Source organism: Nanorana parkeri, unplaced genomic scaffold (assembly GCF_000935625.1).
Source record: "Nanorana parkeri isolate BGI_ZX_2015 unplaced genomic scaffold, ASM93562v1 scaffold678, whole genome shotgun sequence".
Taxonomy (NCBI): domain Eukaryota; kingdom Metazoa; phylum Chordata; class Amphibia; order Anura; family Dicroglossidae; genus Nanorana; species Nanorana parkeri.
In genome coordinates, this window is record NW_017306946.1 from 341,842 (window position 1) to 360,704 (window position 18,863).

Below are 18,863 nucleotides of genomic sequence, written 5' to 3' on the forward strand. Positions count from 1 at the left end.
TCCTGCCCTATGCATTTTGGATTTCGCAAATTGCAAGCACTCATTGATCTGTGTGGTCATCTAAATCTAAACACTGTAGATTGCAGAGCATCATCTACAAGGACACTTTCTTTCCTCTTCCCACACCCTGCACCTCCACCAGGATCTGGAAGAAGTGCTCTCCGACAGTTAAGAAAAAAAAACGATTGTTCTATACTCCACTTACTGTGAGGATTCCACAGAAGGCACATGATGGGGGCTCACAGCTTCCACCGCAGTGCGGCCTCAGCGGCAGGATCCCGGGGTTGCCCGTCCGCTTGAAATTGTGACATCTTGTGTCCAGGGCTCAGCTGGCCTGAAAACCGGACACAAGATTCCAAACGCGGACTGACCTGGTGAATCCCGGGCAGGTGGCAACCCTATTGTATAGTTATACTAAAATAATATTTTTTAATGTTCTGTATAAGCAGACATTTGGTCATTTGTATGTTACAAGGAAGCTACTATCATGGGATTTTGGATTTACTGACTTTGGAGATTGGAGTATCTGTCCATAGGACCGTACACGCCACAGAGCTGGCCTTCATTGAAGAGTGGCCAGAAAAAAGCCTTTGATTACAGTAAAAATAAGCAAATTGATTTAAAATCGCAGGTTATATTTAGTAATTTTAGTACTAAATATCAAAGTATTACTAAAGGCATGGTGTTTTCTTACTTTTAATGCGTTCTTTGCTTTGGGTAAAAAACACCCAGTACCTTTTCTATGACCCTCATCAACCCCACAATTACTGTGGCCACTCGTCTTCTCCACTGGGACCAGAAAGATACTCTGCATTCCCCGAACTTCCTGGTCCTGGGGGAGGGTACTGAGGGCGGAGGAGCCATAGGCTCTTTCTGCCGTCGGTCAAACTGTGATTGTGTAAGCGGGGCATGGCTTGCTGCACGCTGTGTACAGACGCACCCAGCTAGATGCAGGCACAGCCAGGAGTGAGCTAGCTGATGGAGACACTTGCACATGGGGGAATTTGTGGTTCGGGATAACTAAAAAATATGTGTGGGGGAAAAAAAGATACCTCTTGGCACTCCTGTTATGATCCACATCTTAAAACGGCAAAATATTATATATTTTCTGAAAGCAAAGATCCTGTGAAATAAAATGGTGTCGGTTAAAAATTTTTGTCGTTACGATATTAGTGCAACACTATCCAACCCGAAAGTTTTGTAAAAAATGCACTTAAATTGATTTCAGTGCCCAAAAACACCAATCTAATGCCCTATCTTTGTAAAATATAACCAGTGAGGTTATGACGAGCAAATGGATACCCAACATGCACAGGTTAAAAATTTGTGTGTCAGTGAAATGACGACCAAATATAGTACCCCAAATTGTCCATAGGCAATGCTTTAAAAGCCCCAACAGGTCATAAGTTTAGAGGTACCTGTAAATATTGAACCTAGAATTATTGCTGTCACTCTGGCGTGCGCGGCGATACCCAACATGTGTAGCACAATGGTAGTTTTCATACGTAGGCGCACCAGACGAGTGTTTGCGTTTTAATGCACTCGCAGGAAATTTTTTATTTTATTTTTACATTTATTTTGTATTTATATTTTTACACAATTGCTGTCAAAGCGTAGATCGTGCTCCAATAGCTTATTGCTTGGCTTCGGCAGCTGAGCAATGGCAGCTGATGGACAAGAGGTGATGCGATCAGCGTCCCTCCCGGACCCAGTCAGCGGGGAGGAGATAAGCGAATTGATGTTCCGCTGGTGTCCTTCCCCCTGGCACCCGACATGCTGGCCCTCAGGAAATATCTCTGGTCGTGAAAGCGATCCGGCGGCAGCTGAACCACCGTAATCGCTTCCATTGTAAAGCCGACAGACAGCTTTACAAATGTAAACAGTCTGTTTAAATGGGCCTGCTGCCAACGACGTATGGCTTACATCGGTGGCAACGTAAGGGTTAAAGCAAACTCATGGCACCTGTTTCAATCATAAGCTTTGCTTTAACCTTCTGACCATCATGACATATTCTATAAGTCATTGGCTACCTTTTAAAAAAAAAAAAAAGGAATAGTGATGATGGTATGGTACCTGTTCTTGGCTTACAGTGCATCTAAACCCAACAACAGATATCTAATGTAGCTCACTTGTTAGATGTGGTGGCTGCATTAGCTTTTTTTTCTCAGGATCCAGCCAGCAACCTACTTCTTGTGTTAAGGTGCCCATCCACCTGGCGATTATCGTACGATAATGGCGGGAAATCCCACGATCGTACGATATTCGGCAGGTGTATGGAAGACATGCGGCCGTTTCTACTGTACGGTCGCACATCTTTTGTCTTGTGAGCAGGCTCGAAAACCCGCTGAAAATTGTACGATTGTCGGCGGGTTTGTGGCCTGCTCGTAAGACAAATGCCGCACGGGCCGGTGTGCACAAGCGCACACTGCCCGCTCAGCATAGCAGTCATCAGAAGCCTGCCCCTCGGGGCGGGCTTGCGATCGCAACTACGATCTGCCTGTTCAAGATGGGCAGATCGTAAGTTTTTTTTAAATTACCTTACAATCATCGCAAGACAAAAGTTTTGCGATGGTTGTAAGGTGTATGGGCACCCTAAAGGTGCCCATACACTGCACAATTCTGGTACGAGAATCGGGAGGAAATCACGTGAACGTAAAGGGGTTAGTGCAGTGTATGGAAGGCGTGCGACCGTTCCTACTGTACGGTCGCACAACTTTTGCATTTCGAGCATGTTCGAAAACCAGCCAAGAATCGTACGATTTTCGGCAGGTTTGAATCGTGCCCGAGATATAACTGCCGAACGGGCCGGTGTGCGCACAGGCACACTGCCTGTTCAGCATTGCAGTCATCGGAAGCCCGCCCCTCGGGGGGGGGCGGGCTTGCGATGATCGCAAGTACGATCTGCCTGTCCAAGATGGGCAGATCGTACAAGCTTTTAATTAGCTTACAACCATCGCACAACAAAAGTCATGCAATGGTTGTAAGGCGTAGGGCCACCTTTACATTCCTCCACTGCTCTCAAGGCTTCTGAAGAGGAACTTTACCCATATCTTCAAAATACCTTTTAGAAATTTTTATTAATAACAATTTACAAACAGATAATTGCAGGTTTTTTATTTTTTCCATACCTTTTTAGTTTTCTTTTCCTCAGTTAAAATGGCTACTGTCAGAAGACAACTAAGGGCAGATTAACCTCTTGCCGCCCGCCCGTTAAGAAAAAACGGACGGACGGCTGACTCCTATCTGCGGGTTGCCGACAATCTCATGGGAGGAAATGCTTTTCCCTGAGATCTCATGAGATTGCAGATGAGATTTCACTCAATGCTCTGCTGATGAATGCTCTGCTGATGTAACCTTCCCAGGATGCAATACTTGGGCACATTACATAATTTGTGCCAAAGTAGAAAAAAATTAATTGTAAGTAAAAGGAAATGTTTGTTTAGGTAATAAATGTAAGATTATTTTATATCAGCATGCAGACCTGTTTGCTGATATGATTTTTAGTCAAAGGGGGTAAAGCTTTAGGCTAGATTCACAGCTGCACTATACCGCACGTCACCCGGGACGTGCACGATAGTGTGCTAGAGCACACAGCGATTGCCAGGCAGCCCTATTGATTTCTATGGGGTGACAACTGTGCGGCATTCGCTAAAAGGTACAAGTACCTTTTTTTTTGCGACACACAAATTTTTTAGCTTCACTTGCACGGGTAGAATCTGAGAGGGAAACTGCGCAATCCGCCCGGCGGACTGGGGTGCCATTTAGAAGAAAATGCCACCCACAGCGCGATCGGTTCACACCTTGGCGACTCCTGACCGCAATCATGCACAAAACCGGGCGGTCAGGAATCGCCTAGGTGTGAACCTAGCCTTAAGTCGCAGGAATGCCTTGTAAAGTTCTTTCCTCTTGACAATTTATGTTTAGACTGGATTCAATGCACTTTTGATCACTGAAAGTGCTTGTTGTGTTTTTTTTGTGTTTTTTTTTTTACACATTTGAAATGTATTGGATCGTTTTGAAAGCTTTTTTGTTTTATACATGAAAAACAGAGCAATTCTCTCATTGCCCATACATTGGATACCCTTTAAACCTTGCATTTGCATTATTCCAAACCCCACCCCAACCCGAGGATTGAATCAGGGAAGCTAGTATGTGGTGTATGTGGGGCATATTATGCACATGTTAGTCTTTGTTTTCAGTACAGCTGACTGTTAAGGAAAATTAAAAATGTTTCCCTTTTGCTTCATTCTTGTTTTTATTTAAAGGGTAACTCCACTTTAAAAAATAAAATGAAAAAAAATCTTAATGAATATAGCATAATTGTCAGACAAGCCATTTTATAATTAAAAATTACCTTTTCTATTTAAAACTGTAGCTGCTGTAATGTTCTAAATGCAATATGGCAACCTGGAGGGATTCTGTGCACAGCCAGTGTACGGAACGCCCCTGCAAATGTCATTCCCTGTTTCTACTATTGGCATCCCTTGCAATAGGAATTTAATCTTTGGCAAGATACTCCCTATGGGTTAAAAAAGAACTATGGTCAAACCTTTTTGGCCGTAGTTCTCTTTAGGTCACAGGAGGAAACGCAGAGCCACGCAGCAACCAGGAAGGATCCCGGCAATATGGTCAAGATTCACCTCACTGCCTGATTTGACAGCTGGCTCTGCCTCTTGAGAGGCAAATCCAGCTGTGCCCGCCCCACCCCACTCTGTCCCTGGAGGAGAAGAGAGGGGCAAATCTCAGAGGGGGCGGTGACTGATAGCCACCCTCTCTGGAGGGAGGAGATTGTGAACTGAATGATAAGCGGTATGTGATAGCTCAGTTCTCGATCAATAGAGCCAACATATGAGAGCTACAGTGCCACACGTCTGCTCTAACTATTGGGATGAGTATATTTCACTCTCCCCAAATTCTCCTTTTAATTACTACTTCAGGGATACAGACACTGCACATTTCCCTAATATAACCCAGGAAGCCCACCAGCTGATAATAATGAACCCAGACCCTCCAGTTCAGGGATCAGTCTGGAAAGGGCACGTGCCAAGAAACGAGAATTTTCTTCAGAACAGAAACTGGTAGGAATCTTCAAAGTTGGTTCAAATTCTTGCAGTGTACATTAATCACCCAGAAGGGATTAATATTTTTTTCAACAAAAGTGAAATTATAAGAGTGGATTGTAAAAATTGTCGTTAGTTTCCTGACTTAACTTGGCACTTGATTACATTACTTTAAGCAAACACACTGCATAGAGAAACTAAACACATCAATATGTAATGACTGTGCTGTTAGATTCTATGCTCAAGTAAATGACCTTTTTGTTCTTCCTTTTTTTTTTTAGGTCCTGGTGTTGTTCAGAAACCGCACGAAGGCCCAGGGGAAATGGGGAAGCCTGTTGTCCTACCTAAAGAGGACCATGAGAAGATGAGGGAAATGTTTAAAATTAATCAGTTCAATTTAATGGCCAGTGAGATGATAGCACTCAACAGAACTTTACCTGATGTCCGGCTAGAAGGGTGAGTGGCTTTTATTGATTTATTAAAGAGGATTTTCACTTTTGCAGCCAGATTGGAATGACACTGATTTTATTTATTACATGTTCCTAGTCGCATAACATAATTTTAAAGAAGTTCTAAATTCACAGCATCCTGTTATAACATCAGCATTGTAATGGGAAAATACATACTATAGATTTTTTTTTATACAATGAATGCTTACAATGAATTACATAAGCTTACATAAAATACTTTTTTATATACTGCCTTCTGTCTGCCCATCACTTTCAACATCTTCCTGGATTCCCAGTGTGCTTTGCAGCTCTTTCCCTGCTGCTTCATGTGATGCAATCTCGATTTCTAATCTTCCAGCAAGCAATGATATAATGTTACATTGTTCAGACGTTGAGTTGTAGTTCAGAAGGCAGGCTCTGTGAGTTGTCACAAGGAAGTGTGTATTTACAGGGCTGAGTAAAATGGTCAGTGCATCGACAAAGTACATCCTATGGGCATCTTCAATAAGTAAATTTATGAACTTCTAGATTGATATGGTTATTTAGGAGTGGAATATAATTAATAGAAATACATATTTATTTTTAGTTTTTGATCATGGATACCCTGCTTCCCTTTTTAACTAGCTTATGTTTATATGTAATGTAAAAGAGGGGGCTGGAGAGTTAATGTTTACCATAAATAACCCTGTCTTTACTGTGCAGACATTTCTCATTTTCAGTTGTAAAATAGATTTGGACTCTGTCCTAACAGGTGCAAAGCTTGCACATTGTATGTTAATGCCCCTGAAATACAAAGCTGTCCCTCAATCAATCCCGTATGTGCACATTGCCATTTTTTTTTTTTTTTTTTTAGCAATAGAAGCTGCCTGTAGTGATCTGTTTAAATCTGCTCCAAGGGAACAACTACAAATGTAAGAATTTGTTTTAATTTTTAGGTATTTTGTGTGAATAGAAACACATAATAAACACAAATTCTGTGTCGTAGTCGCCCAGTAGAACTCTGTCCCCCATTCATGCAACACATGGCGCTTCTTGTGACAGATTCATGTAACTTCAAGTGTTGTGGATTGTCACCTGCACTCCATACAGCTCTGTAGACCTTTCTCTTTCTGAATAGCAGTGCTCGAAGTGATGACACGGATGGTGCCCTGTGTTTTTACAATGCAGATAAAAGGAATCGCCAGCACTCACAGGATGCAAAGTTCTTGTTCGTTTTCATTGACTGTGCATCACATGCGTCAATCAAACCAATGTTTCGGGGGCCACGCAGGGTCCCTTCCTCAGGGCGACATAGTGACGTGGGGAGCAGAGGTTGTTGAGAATACCCCTGTTATCAGGATGGTGCCAGCTTTGCCTTACTGCACAGCATGTGTGACAACTGTAAACAAGCATCCTGAACAGTGGCCCCACTGTCCTGATATTGCTGACACCGCCCACTCCACGCTCTGCCACATGTGGGACTGTTGTAGGCACACTTGTGAAGCAGCATTACTGCTGCCATGGCGACATTTCCTATGCTAAGTGACCTGCTGGGAACAAATGTGCAGGGTAAGGAACGGCCATCCTACAGTGTGCTTAGACCCCTCTCATGCTGCACTTGACAATGCTTTCCCACTTACTAGACTTGACACTGCTTTTTTTTTGGCAGGAATATGAAGTCATTGTGACATCAGACAGGGGGAGGTGATTGGTTTTGATGGTTTGCTACTGTATATATGTAATTACATAGTTACATAGTATTTGAGGTTGAATAAAGACACTACTTGCGCTATGATTGTCACTGTTTTTTTGCCTGATGAACTGTCGGTAAAGTACTTATAAATCTGTTGCAGAATTGCCTCAATTTACTCCCAACATGTAAAAAATAAATCCTGCTGCACTTCTTACCGGAATTCCTAAATTAGTGTGAGTGCTTGAAATGACTGCGGATGGCGCAGCTTGAAACTGAACTTGTTCCGAAGGTCACCAGCGCACACATGCATGGCAATGTTATATGATATTGGAAAAATGCTAATATCAATAAAAATGATCAAAAGGCTCACTGAGGCAAGCATAATACGCTGCCCTTGATACATTGGAGCTATTATCATGTACAAAGGATAATATAAGGAAAAAATATTGAAAATTATGATTCTTTCTCCACGGCAGCACTAACTGGGAGGAAGTTGCGTATAGACACAGAGTGCGCTCTCTGCGTCTATATGTAACTTGTCCCAGTCAGTGCTGCCACGGAAGAAGAATGCCGATGGAGACTTCTTAGGAGTGCGCCTCAAGGGGACTGGCTAACCACACAGATGTAGAAGTTAAGGCCAGCCGGCCGCAGTTGCGGGTGTCTTAACATTATTATCAATGTGGCGGAAATTAAATAACGGGACATATGGCCAGCCTAAGATAGAGGTAATCAGTTGTACCTTTTTGATGTGTTCAATTTTGAATAAGCAAGTACCTATTCCGTAATGATCTTAGGTGTAAAAAGGGACCCGTATGATGAATAGTACCTTTTCAAGCAACCTCCATAAAAGGGTGATCTGTTGTAATATAATGATACCAGTACCTGATCAAGTGACATACCTGTCTCTGTGCATACATATGCCAATATCACATATTTCAACAATTTTCAATATTTTTTTTCCCTTATATTGTAATTTGTACCTGATCAAGCCTTTTGATTATTTTGCTATTAGTATTTTTACAATATGTTACATTGTCATGCATTATGTTACAGTTCTTTGAATATACATGCTGTATACACAATTTGAGTACGATGCTCATTGATAATTTATTATACTGTTTTTTTTTATTTTTTTGTTTGTAATCACCACCAATCAGGTTGTTTAAGATCCTCACTATGTTCGGTTACCAGTATGGGGAGATTATCTGCTTAACATAAGGTGCCCCGATTAGTATTTTTGTACATGATACCTGGATTTTGGGGACTACCTCAGTGCAAAACAGTGGCGATGCAGTCAGCGTCTTTGTTGCCTAGTTACTGATATATGCTGTGCGTTTACTCTGCATATACTGTAGGTTATTGTTCATATGTATATCTTTTAAATTGTAACATGTTCTTGGCGGGGTTGTGATGCTAGGGGGGTTTCTTAATTTTGCACCTGTTTGTATATCAAGAGTTGTGAGTGGTGTGAGTGGTGAGAAGTACAATTTACTCCCACACGCAAGAGGTCTTCTTTACCTCCCCTTTTCTTATCACCAATACTGTGGTATTTCTTACGAAATGCGCCCCATGAAGAAGTGTCACACACAACTATATGAACATGCATGTCTTGGGAATGGCAAGAAAACTGTTGCATGGCCCTCATGAATTTGCCACTAAACTTTCTGATACAGACTTGATGCCCAAAAAAAAGTTGACATAGTGGTAGTTTCTGCAAAAGTGGAAATACACTTTAAAAATGAACTTCAGCTCTATTGATTGACATCCACTTAGTCCAACTTGGCACAATATAAGTACAGTGTATACAGTGGAGCAAAATCATTCTTCCCCACCTTGGCATATTTCCTATTTTGTTGCATTACCACCTGAAATTAAAATTGTAGTTTTTGGGGGATTTGTATAATTTGATTTACTCCACATGCCTACCACTTTGTTTCACAATAAAAAATATTTTGCATCTTCAGACAAGAAATCTGACGAAAAAATAGAAAGCTTGAGTGTGCATTACTATTAACACCCAAAGTCAATTTTGTAGAGCCACCTTTTGCAGCAATTATAGCTGCAAGTCTCTTGGGGTATATCTCTATAGGCTTGGCGCATCTAGCCGCTGGGATTTTTGCCCATTCTTCAAGGAAAACGGATCCAGCCCCTTCAATTTGTATAGATTTTGCTGGTATACAGCAATCTTTAAGTCATGCCACGGATTCTCAATTGGATTGAGGTCTGAGCTATTGACTAGGCCATTCCAAGACATTTTAAATGGTAAGCCACTGAAGTGTTGCTTTAGCAGTATGCTTTGGATCATTGTTCTGCTAGAAGATGAACCTCCATCCCAGCCTCAAATGCCTGGCAGACTGGAACAGGTTTTCCCTCAAGAATTTCCCTGTATTTATCATTCCTTCAATTATGACCAGTTTGCCAGTTCCTGCCAATGAAAATATACCCACAGCATGATGCTGCCATCACCATGCTTCACTGTGGGGATGGTGTTCTCAGGGTGATGAGTCTTGGGTTTGCGCCAGACAAAGCGTTTTTCTTAAAGGCCAAAAAGCTCAATTTTGGTCTCATCTGACCAGAGTACCTTCTTCCAAAAGTTTGGGGAGTCTCTTGCATGCCCCCTATGTGATGGCAATAAAGTTGTGAAAAAATAAATATTAAAAAAAAATTGGTTAAAAAAAAAGATTAGTCACTTATTAGAAGTCCCCTACCCCCACATACACACGCAAACATGTGTCGGGTGCGCCTACGTGCGAAAATGATTGCACTCATTACGCCGCACATGTTACATATCACCGCAAACATCAGAGCATGGCCATCAATCACTGATCACACTAAATTGATGAGCACTCAAAGCTTTTAAAGGGTCGCCTATGGCCAATTTTGGGTATGGAAGTTTTTTGCGGTTTTACAGGCGAACGCAATTTTAAGGTTTGACATGTTTGATATCTATTTACCCGACATGACCCCATCTTTTAAATTTTACCGAAACATTGGGCATTATATTGTTGTGCACTAAATGTTGTCATTTTAGTTTTATTTTATCCTAAAAATACTGGTTTGATCAACATTTGTTCAAATATCGTGCAAGATATAACATTGCAACTAGCATCTTTTTTTATTCTGCAGTTCCTCTGCTTTCAGAAAATTATATCATTATTTGGGGGTTTTAAGCTGGTTTCTAGCCCAAAATTCTGATTTTATCATGTGTGTGCAAATTTAAGAAATTGCTCCGGGCAGCAAGTGGTTAACTCAATGGAAATCACCATAATGGTGTGAATGGGTCCTTCGATATCGCCACACATGCCGGAGTGAGATGAATAATTAAGTGCTAATATTTTGGGTAAACTGATAAATTGTAAAAGGTTAAAGTTGCTTATGGACATTGAGTACAGTAATTTTCTCCCCTTTTGAAAGCATTCACAATTTTACGTCTTGGTGTATTTGGTACCCATTTACTTGGCACGGTGTGTTATTTTAAATCTTTAAAAAAAACCTGGGAATTCTATTCCCATGACAGCCAGAACAGGCATTTTCAGGAGAGAACAGAAACTTTGCTATGTCTCGTCTGCCAGAAATCCCTACCTCCCCAAATATTGTCTGTTTGCATGTTATTTCAAAAGGGGGTGGTGTGCTTTTGTAGCTCACTTCTGTTTCTTTGTTTTGTAGCCACAAAGACAAAACTTTCAGACTCTGTAAATGCTGTCAAATTTGACCTGTATCTGTTCCATTCTCAATTAATTCTGTAATGTCCTATAGCACCACCAGCTAGATTGCCATTGCCCTGATGCTTGCTCAGCCTGCTCTGAGGTTATTTCCTTTCATTACTTTTCTTACACTATCATAAAGTATATGCTAAGGTGAAGCGAACAGCACTTGTGTAATCTACATCTTTCATTGACTCCTGTGTTGTGCATACACAATGAAATGTTCATGCCTTCTGTTAATGAGAAGTCTGATCTTAAGATCAATACAGATTGGATTAAAATACTATCCTTGAATTTACTACTTGAAGTGCCAGATCCTTTGCTCAGCTTTTTATTTTATTTAGGTAGCTGCATTTAAATACAAAAATGATGACCTTGAAATATTTTTAGTCTGAGCTATATGCATATATTTATGAATTGTATTGAAAATAAGGAAAATAGCTTGTTGTTTTTTTTAGTCTTCCCCTCTTGTAGCTTTAGCCTTCCCTTGTTATGGCACCCATGTAATCTGTGAAATGTCTGGTTTACAAGTACTGTACATTGTAAATGTAGTGCTAATAAAATCCTAATGTAGTTAACATGTGTTTGGATGCAATTGCTCATGGAGTAGTTACCTCCAGTTAAAGACTCTGTCACTGTCTCACCAGTCTCTAACTCAGCGGTTCTCAACCTGTGGGTCGGGAACCCTTTGGGGTTCGAATTACAATTTGCCAGGGGTCGCCGGGAGTCTCCCGCTATTAGGATGTCGCTGCAGCAGCTGCGTCGACCCTAAATTTTACTGTTGGGGGTCACCACAACTTGGCAAATGTTACCAAGGGGTCCCGGCCCTAGAAAGGTCGAGAATTGCTGCTCTAACTGGAGGTAATCGCTTCATGCGTGATTACATCAGAACACTGGCGGACAGCTGCGGCCGCTGTCACCTTGTCATTGCCTTGTACAGGTTGAGCAGATGCAGCTGTCCAGAAACACCTTCGATTCTTGCCACAAGAATCAGCAGATTCTTGCCACACAAATTAGCAGCTCAACCCAACCCAGCCGAAGAAAAAAAATAATTGTCTGAAGATAGGTTTTAACCCTTTGACTGCCATGACATTAAGGCAATCAAAGGTATAAAGCAAGGCATAGTGGTTAGCACTTCTGCCTTGCAGTAGTTAGGGCCCATTCACACTGTTTGGATCATCGCCAGACCCGTTCCAGACCACAAAAATACTGATTGTCTTTTGTCTGGTCTGGAATGCACTGGAACACATATAAACACACCTGTAAGACACTTTTTTTTTTTAATTCAAGTGTAATCCTGAATTGTTTCCAAGGGAAGCCATGTGGAGTACCACATCCCTAGAATGTGGTCATTAACACCTCAAAATTAAAGATTGACTTTTTAGGTACCCACACTGACGGGTTATAATTTTATATTAAAAAAAAAAAAAGTTCTATTTTAAACAAAATGGGGGTAATTGATCAAAACTGGAGCACAATACAAACAAACGGGTATGGCTCCACCCCCAGCCCAATCACAGTTATAAATGAAAGCACGCCTCTCTAGGCAGCATTTCTCGTAACAAGTACTCAATGCGGAAGCCATGGGAGGGTCATGTATGCTGCCATGTATTGGCGTCAGGAAAGGAAAATTACCGATGGGTAAGTATACAATTTCATGTTTTCCTGACACCCACATTGCAGCATACAAATGAGACAAAGCGATCACACAACCAGGGAGGGTAATGTTGAGATATTTATTTAGAACACTGTTTAAACACATTCATAACCAAATTTTACCATGGACAAGGCTCCTGGATAAACCCTCTAATGGGACAGGAACATGGACCAGGTTACTGCCTTCCAGAAAAACTCTGGAGGTACACCGCTAAATTCTATCCATAATTATGGCATCCTTCGGAAGAGCAAACCCAGAGATTAATCTGTGGCTCCATCTGCTTGACCAGGTACAATGCTGTGACCTAGTGCATGCAGAATGCCACTTCTAAAACCACCAGAAAAAAAAACAAACCTTTAATTCTGGCAACAATGATGTCCTATTTAGATAGAAGGATCTTCCATCCTTTGGAAGATGCTGGGAGAGAGATTTAGCACTACCCTGTCTGTGAAATGTAGCAAAAAGGTGGTTAGCAGCCTAATCTGGACTATCCAAGACCCTCCTCCCCGCAGGGACTATTGTAAGAAAAAATATTTTACATGTTACTGTCCATACTGACTAAGTGTGAGCTAGATGAAGTCGAGGAACAAAGAACATATACAGCAATATTTGTAAATCCTAAAGGAAAAGTGACTTTTCTGAAGAGTGAATTCTTGCACAAGCCCTTAAGAACTGGCTCAACAATAATGAGCTGCCCATTGTGTCTCAGGATGAATATAGAGGGTACTGACACCCAAGTACATATTGCTTGCCTGAAGATAGTCCAATATACCGGTCTTTGCAAGGTGAAGAGAGACAAAACCTTTTACACTTGCGAAGTCTATGAACTTATTTCACACTGTAGAATATGTGACATTTAGTAGGTGATCTAGCATTTAACAAACATTCAATGACTGAAGAGTAGTAATCCAGGCAAGGAAGACTTTACTTTCAACCTCCAAGCTGCTTAAGGTAGTTTTGGATGTAGCATCTTCTGTAGGCCTGAATATTAAAGGATGACTAGAAGATTCCGGGGTCAGAGTCCACGAGAGAGGGAAACCTGGACAGATGGGCCACAAGCAAATGATTACCATCCATATACCAGGATAATTGTGGGTCCTATTTAGGAACCGGATACCATTTGGACTGAAGGAAAACCATATAAGCATTAAAATATCCACTACTCTTGCCCTTTAGAAAGTTCTCTTGACAAGGAACATCTGCATTCTGTGCTCAGGGATTACCATCAGGATGAGATCTGGGAACCCGACTTGCTGCTAATCCACAGGAAACTGCTGGATAAGAAAACGTTCATTGTTGTCCAGGACTTCATGGCTTATAGTGTCAGCCATGAAATTCTGGGGAGTTCAGTGCTGAATCTATGATTGGAGGTACCTCCATCAGCAGTGAACAGTTTCTACATTTATGAGCAGACGCCAAATCTATGGACAAAAACGTCATCCATTTGTTCGTGGAACTAATACGGAACTTGTTTGGATTCGAAAGGCTCTCTGAGCTCCAAGATGCTGAAGACTTTTTTTCCCCCAGTGGACTGTCCTTGGACTAAGAGGTTGTTGAAGTGATGCGCACATAGGAATCCTTTATTAGCATGATTACTGTATAGGGACATAGACGACAACAGTTGAAACAGACTCGCTGACTTTTGCCACAACCAAAGATCTCATTTGGAATCATCCTCAACCTCTGGCACAGGGAATGTTTTCTCTGTTGTCTGAAGAAGCCTGTTGGAAGACTCTTAGCCTCCAAGTCTAGTTTCTCCATTTGAATTGATCCTGTCAACTTGAGACAATAGGAGGTCAAGTAGTAGGATAGAGGCTTGACCTGCCTCAACAAAACACTAGACCACTTGACTTTCCCCCTTGCTGATTGCTTTTAATTTGATCAAAGCCTAACTTAAGATGGTTCCGTGGACTGCACTGGGCATGTATGAGCATGCTGAACTATCAGTGAAATAATTGTTCACTCAAGAAGGCTGTGACTGGATGTTATATTTGGTAAATACCTAGGATTGTGGGAAGGTCAAAGGGCAGGTAAACAAAGTAGAACTTTTGAAAGGTAAGCAAGACATTTGAGGAAGTATAGGTGCACAGGAATGTGAATTCACATCTGCCAGGCAGAGCATCTTATAGCCTGTTGATGGCTTAAAGTGACATTAAACCCTCAGATGTTTTAACATAAACCAATACTGTAATGTGTGCCTTACTGTAATTCATGGTTGTTTCCATTCTCTTTGCTGCTCTTCCTTTTAAATCCTCATGTCTTCTCATGCTTGGGGAGAACTTCCCTTTGCAGCTGAGTGCCTCTTCCTGTAGTGCTGGGTCAGGCTTCAAACCTATACACAGACGCCATATATCCATTCCTGAGACAAGGCAGTCTGCTGCAAAACAGAAGTTCTGCCCAGCATGAGAAGAGATACAAATTTAAAAGGAAGAGCAGCAAAGAGAAGGGAAACAACCATGGATTACAGTAAGGCACACATTACACTATTGTTTTATGTTAAAAAATCTGAGGGTTTAATGTCACTAAGTGATTTGAATACAGTAAATCCATATATTTGGATCCTGATCCATCTTTTAAGTGTTCAAACCAAGACTAGTCTTTAGTCTCCTAGTTTTCCCACTAGAAAAAATAGAGGATAAAAAGCTTGACATCTTTTGGACTGGAAAGATTACGAGACACCATTTGGTACATATAACCTAGAGCTTTGCTTGCACCATGGAACCCATGAGCATATACTCTGAACAGTATATGCTCAAACTTTTGTAAGCTCCCAAAACCTGAGACCTACTGGGCATGTTTGATCAGCATATACTAATGTACTGATATGTCTTTTGAGCTGAAGTGGAACTCTGTGTGCATGCTCATCTATGATGCACATAGTTACATAGTATTTGACGTTGAATAAAGACATTAGTCCATCAAGTCCAACCTATTAGGATCTCATTCTAGGAGTACCCGTACCCCTGTATATTACGGTCCCTATTCTCCTCTTGACATGAAGTTCTCCTCTTCACAATGTTATACTCGTACATGTAATGTCCTAAGCAATTAAAATTAATTCAGCATTCCACCAGATCTTAGTGTTTCATCTGAACACACAACCAACAAGAGGACTGTTGTTTTTCCTGGGAAGGCATAATCTTGGTTTGTCCAAATGAAGAAAGGAGGACAGAATTTTTCCCCCCTGACCCCCTCACCTTGAATCCCGGGATCCGCTGCCCCATCTTGGATCCCGGGACCGGCTCCGAGGGCGTCAGGAGGAGGAGGACGGGAGATCAGCTCCTTGCTGATCTCCGTCCGGGCTATATCTACCGGGAGATTTTGGAGCACTTCATGTTTCCTTCCGCAGACTAGCTCTGTGGGGATGCTGACTTCATTTTCCAGCAGGACTTGGCACCTGCCCACACTGCCAAAAGCACCAAAACCTGGTTCAATGACCGTGGGATTACTGTGCTTGATTGGCCAGCAAACTCGCCTGACCTGAACCCCATAGAGAATCTATGGGGCATTGCCAAGAGAAAGATGAGAGACATGAAGCTGAAGGCCGCTATTGAAGCATCCTGGTCTTCCATAACACCTGAGCAGTGCCACAGGCTGATAGCTTCCATGCCACGCCGCATTGAGGCAGTAATTGCTACAAAAGGGGCCCAAACCAAGTACTGAGTACATATGCATGCTTATACTTTTCAGAGGTCCGATATTCTATGTACAATCTTTGTTTTATTGATTGCATGTAATATTCTCATTATCTGAGATTGTGGATTTGGGGTTTTCATGAGCTGTAAGCCAAAAGCTTTACAATTATGACAAATCACGGCTTGAACTATCTTGCTTTGCATGTAATGAGTCTATCTCATATATTAGTTTCACCTTTTAAGTTGCATTAGTGAAATGAACTTTTGCACGATATTCTAATTATTCGAGTTTCACCTATACAGACGATCAACACTCCTGCAAATAGTAATTTTCCTATTGAATTCACATGAGGATTTCTTGTGAAAGGAGTGTTCTGATGTCACAGACGGCAAGAAATTAAATGTTTAGTCTTTTTTACAGGTATTTCCTCCCTTGGAGTGTGTGGGTGTGTAGATTGATTCATTTGTACAGTGTTTTAAGTGAAAAATCCGTAAGCATTATGAATGGTATCAAGCAGTATATTTCTTTCAAACATTAAATTCAAAGGTGTTTGTGCTAGATTATGCATCCCGAGGGCAAAGCTGTGCAGCACGTCTCTATTGCCCTCTGTTGCCCTTCATAGATAATCTCATGTCTTGGGTAGCCTCTCCCCCAGTGCCTGCCATCGGTTCCCCTTAGGGGTTAACCATGGATGCTGGCAGGCAACCTAGTGGTCACTCATTAGCAGTGCTCTCTTCAGCAGTAACAGTTGAAATTGGCACCATTCTTGAGTCACTTGTGACCACGGTCCACTTAGAACGCCTGTGCAGCCTCCCTTGTGGGTGTCTCGTAGCTCATGTACCCACCATCTGGTCTCTCTCTGGTGCGTGCTGCAGCTGGGCGCATTTTCTGCAAATCTGTATCGGATCCTGAAAAGGAGGATACTCCATGGCTGCACTGCCCTAGCCTGGGTCTCCTCTGCCTTCTAATGTTAACACAGTTCGCTCCCTCACCTGCTTCCATGAATTTTGCTTGGGGGAACACATGACAGAACAACATAGACAAGGGGGGTTGCCTGGGCAAGTAGTGCTGGTGCCACACAATTTGACTGATTCTAGTGTGGGCCCTTACTAGGGATCGACCGATAATCTGGGCTGATATTCCCAATCCTTTTATTTCCACAGTATTTGTTAAATGTACCGATAATAAACACTGTGAATTTTACCCAGTTGTTGCTGCTGTCTGGCTGGCATCTCTCTAACCGAAAGAGTGGGTCAGAAAATATTTTTAGGAACCGAGCCGGCAGCCTTAGAGCTGCCGACTCTGTTCGTGTAATCTGAGAGCAGCCGAAGGTCGCTGTCGGAATACAAAAAAAAAAACCGGCAGATAGCAGGGGAAGCAATAGCCAGTCTGCTATTGGTGATTTTTTTGGTGAATGCAGTAGTGTGTGTATGGTATGTATGCATGTATGTTTGTGTGTGTGTATGTGTGTATGTATATATATATATATATATATATATATATATATATATACATATACAACATATATTATATGTTGTGTATTTGTCTTGTGTGTGTATAAGATCATTTGAGAGGATCCCTGATTAAGATCTGCAGTAATTTGATGCACTGTTGTCTTGTACCAGTCTTGCCACTCTCCGTTCTGCCTTAACATTGACTAGTCGCTGACGGCCACAATTCGCACGTTCAGACCCAGATTTTCGGCTGACAGTCCAGTCTTTAAACACTTTGGTAACAAGAGCTGCTCTTGAAAATTTAACGAATTCTGCTATTTTGCTGATACTCGCTCCGAGCGCCAACAATCATCCCACGTTCAAAGGCTGTTAAATCGCGTTGTTTACCCATATCTTCAGGGGGGAATACATTTTGAAATGATAATGATTTTACATTTTAATTCCATAAAGGAGGGAATTAATGTGGATTCTGGTTTTCTGACACACTACCAGAACTTTTTATGAATATACAGATGTTTACTGTCATCATGGTTACATTTCTGGGGAAAATGGCTAATCTCCTTCAGTCAGGGCTTGACACATTTTCTTTTAATCCAGGAGCCAGCTACGCATAAGCAGTATTTTAGCTGCAAAAAGTATGTGAAGAAGAATGTACAGAGAAATCATCAAGCCCAATATGAAGGGTTGCTAATGAAATAGAAGGGTCAATGGGTGTACATAGAAACTGGGATATGAGTCGATTTGGTTCCAATATGAGCGTAACTATTTGCAATACCATATAATATGGGGAGGAAATCCATTCTCTCCGCATTGTCTCCAGCATTGAGGCGATTGGGCATTTGAGAATTTTGATGGTCTGTAGGGGGTGAGATACCATTTGTTCACAACCTTTTGATCTGGTTGCCAGTGATTGGAACACGGGGTACCCTTATACGACTGCTTTAACCGCTTTGCGCCATTTGTCGATTGAGTAGGTGAGTCCCAGGTCACGTTCCCATTTATACATCTGAGGAATTTTTTCAAACATTTTGTTTATCACCCAGATAGGAGTAAAATAACGTAGGGCTGGGGAAATTAATGATTAATTCCTCGATCGAAAATGAAAAGACTCAGCTCTACGCCGGCTTTCGGGAGTCACGTCGGAGCTCCAGTGACGTCACCGACATCGACGTCACCGGACTCCTCCCCCCCCCCCGAGTTGCCCCGTCGGCTAAAAAAGGGAGGGGTGCCG

General features: G+C 41.8%; 1 protein-coding gene across 1 annotated transcript in view; it reads left to right on the plus strand.

The window, feature by feature from the left end:
- Nucleotides 1–18,863, plus strand: part of GALNT1 (polypeptide N-acetylgalactosaminyltransferase 1) — a 109,253-nt gene that overhangs the window by 41,220 nt on the left and 49,170 nt on the right. Inside the window, 1 exon segment of the mRNA XM_018563586.1 lies at nucleotides 5,342–5,516. Within this exon segment, the coding sequence (XP_018419088.1) occupies nucleotides 5,342–5,516 (175 nt within the window).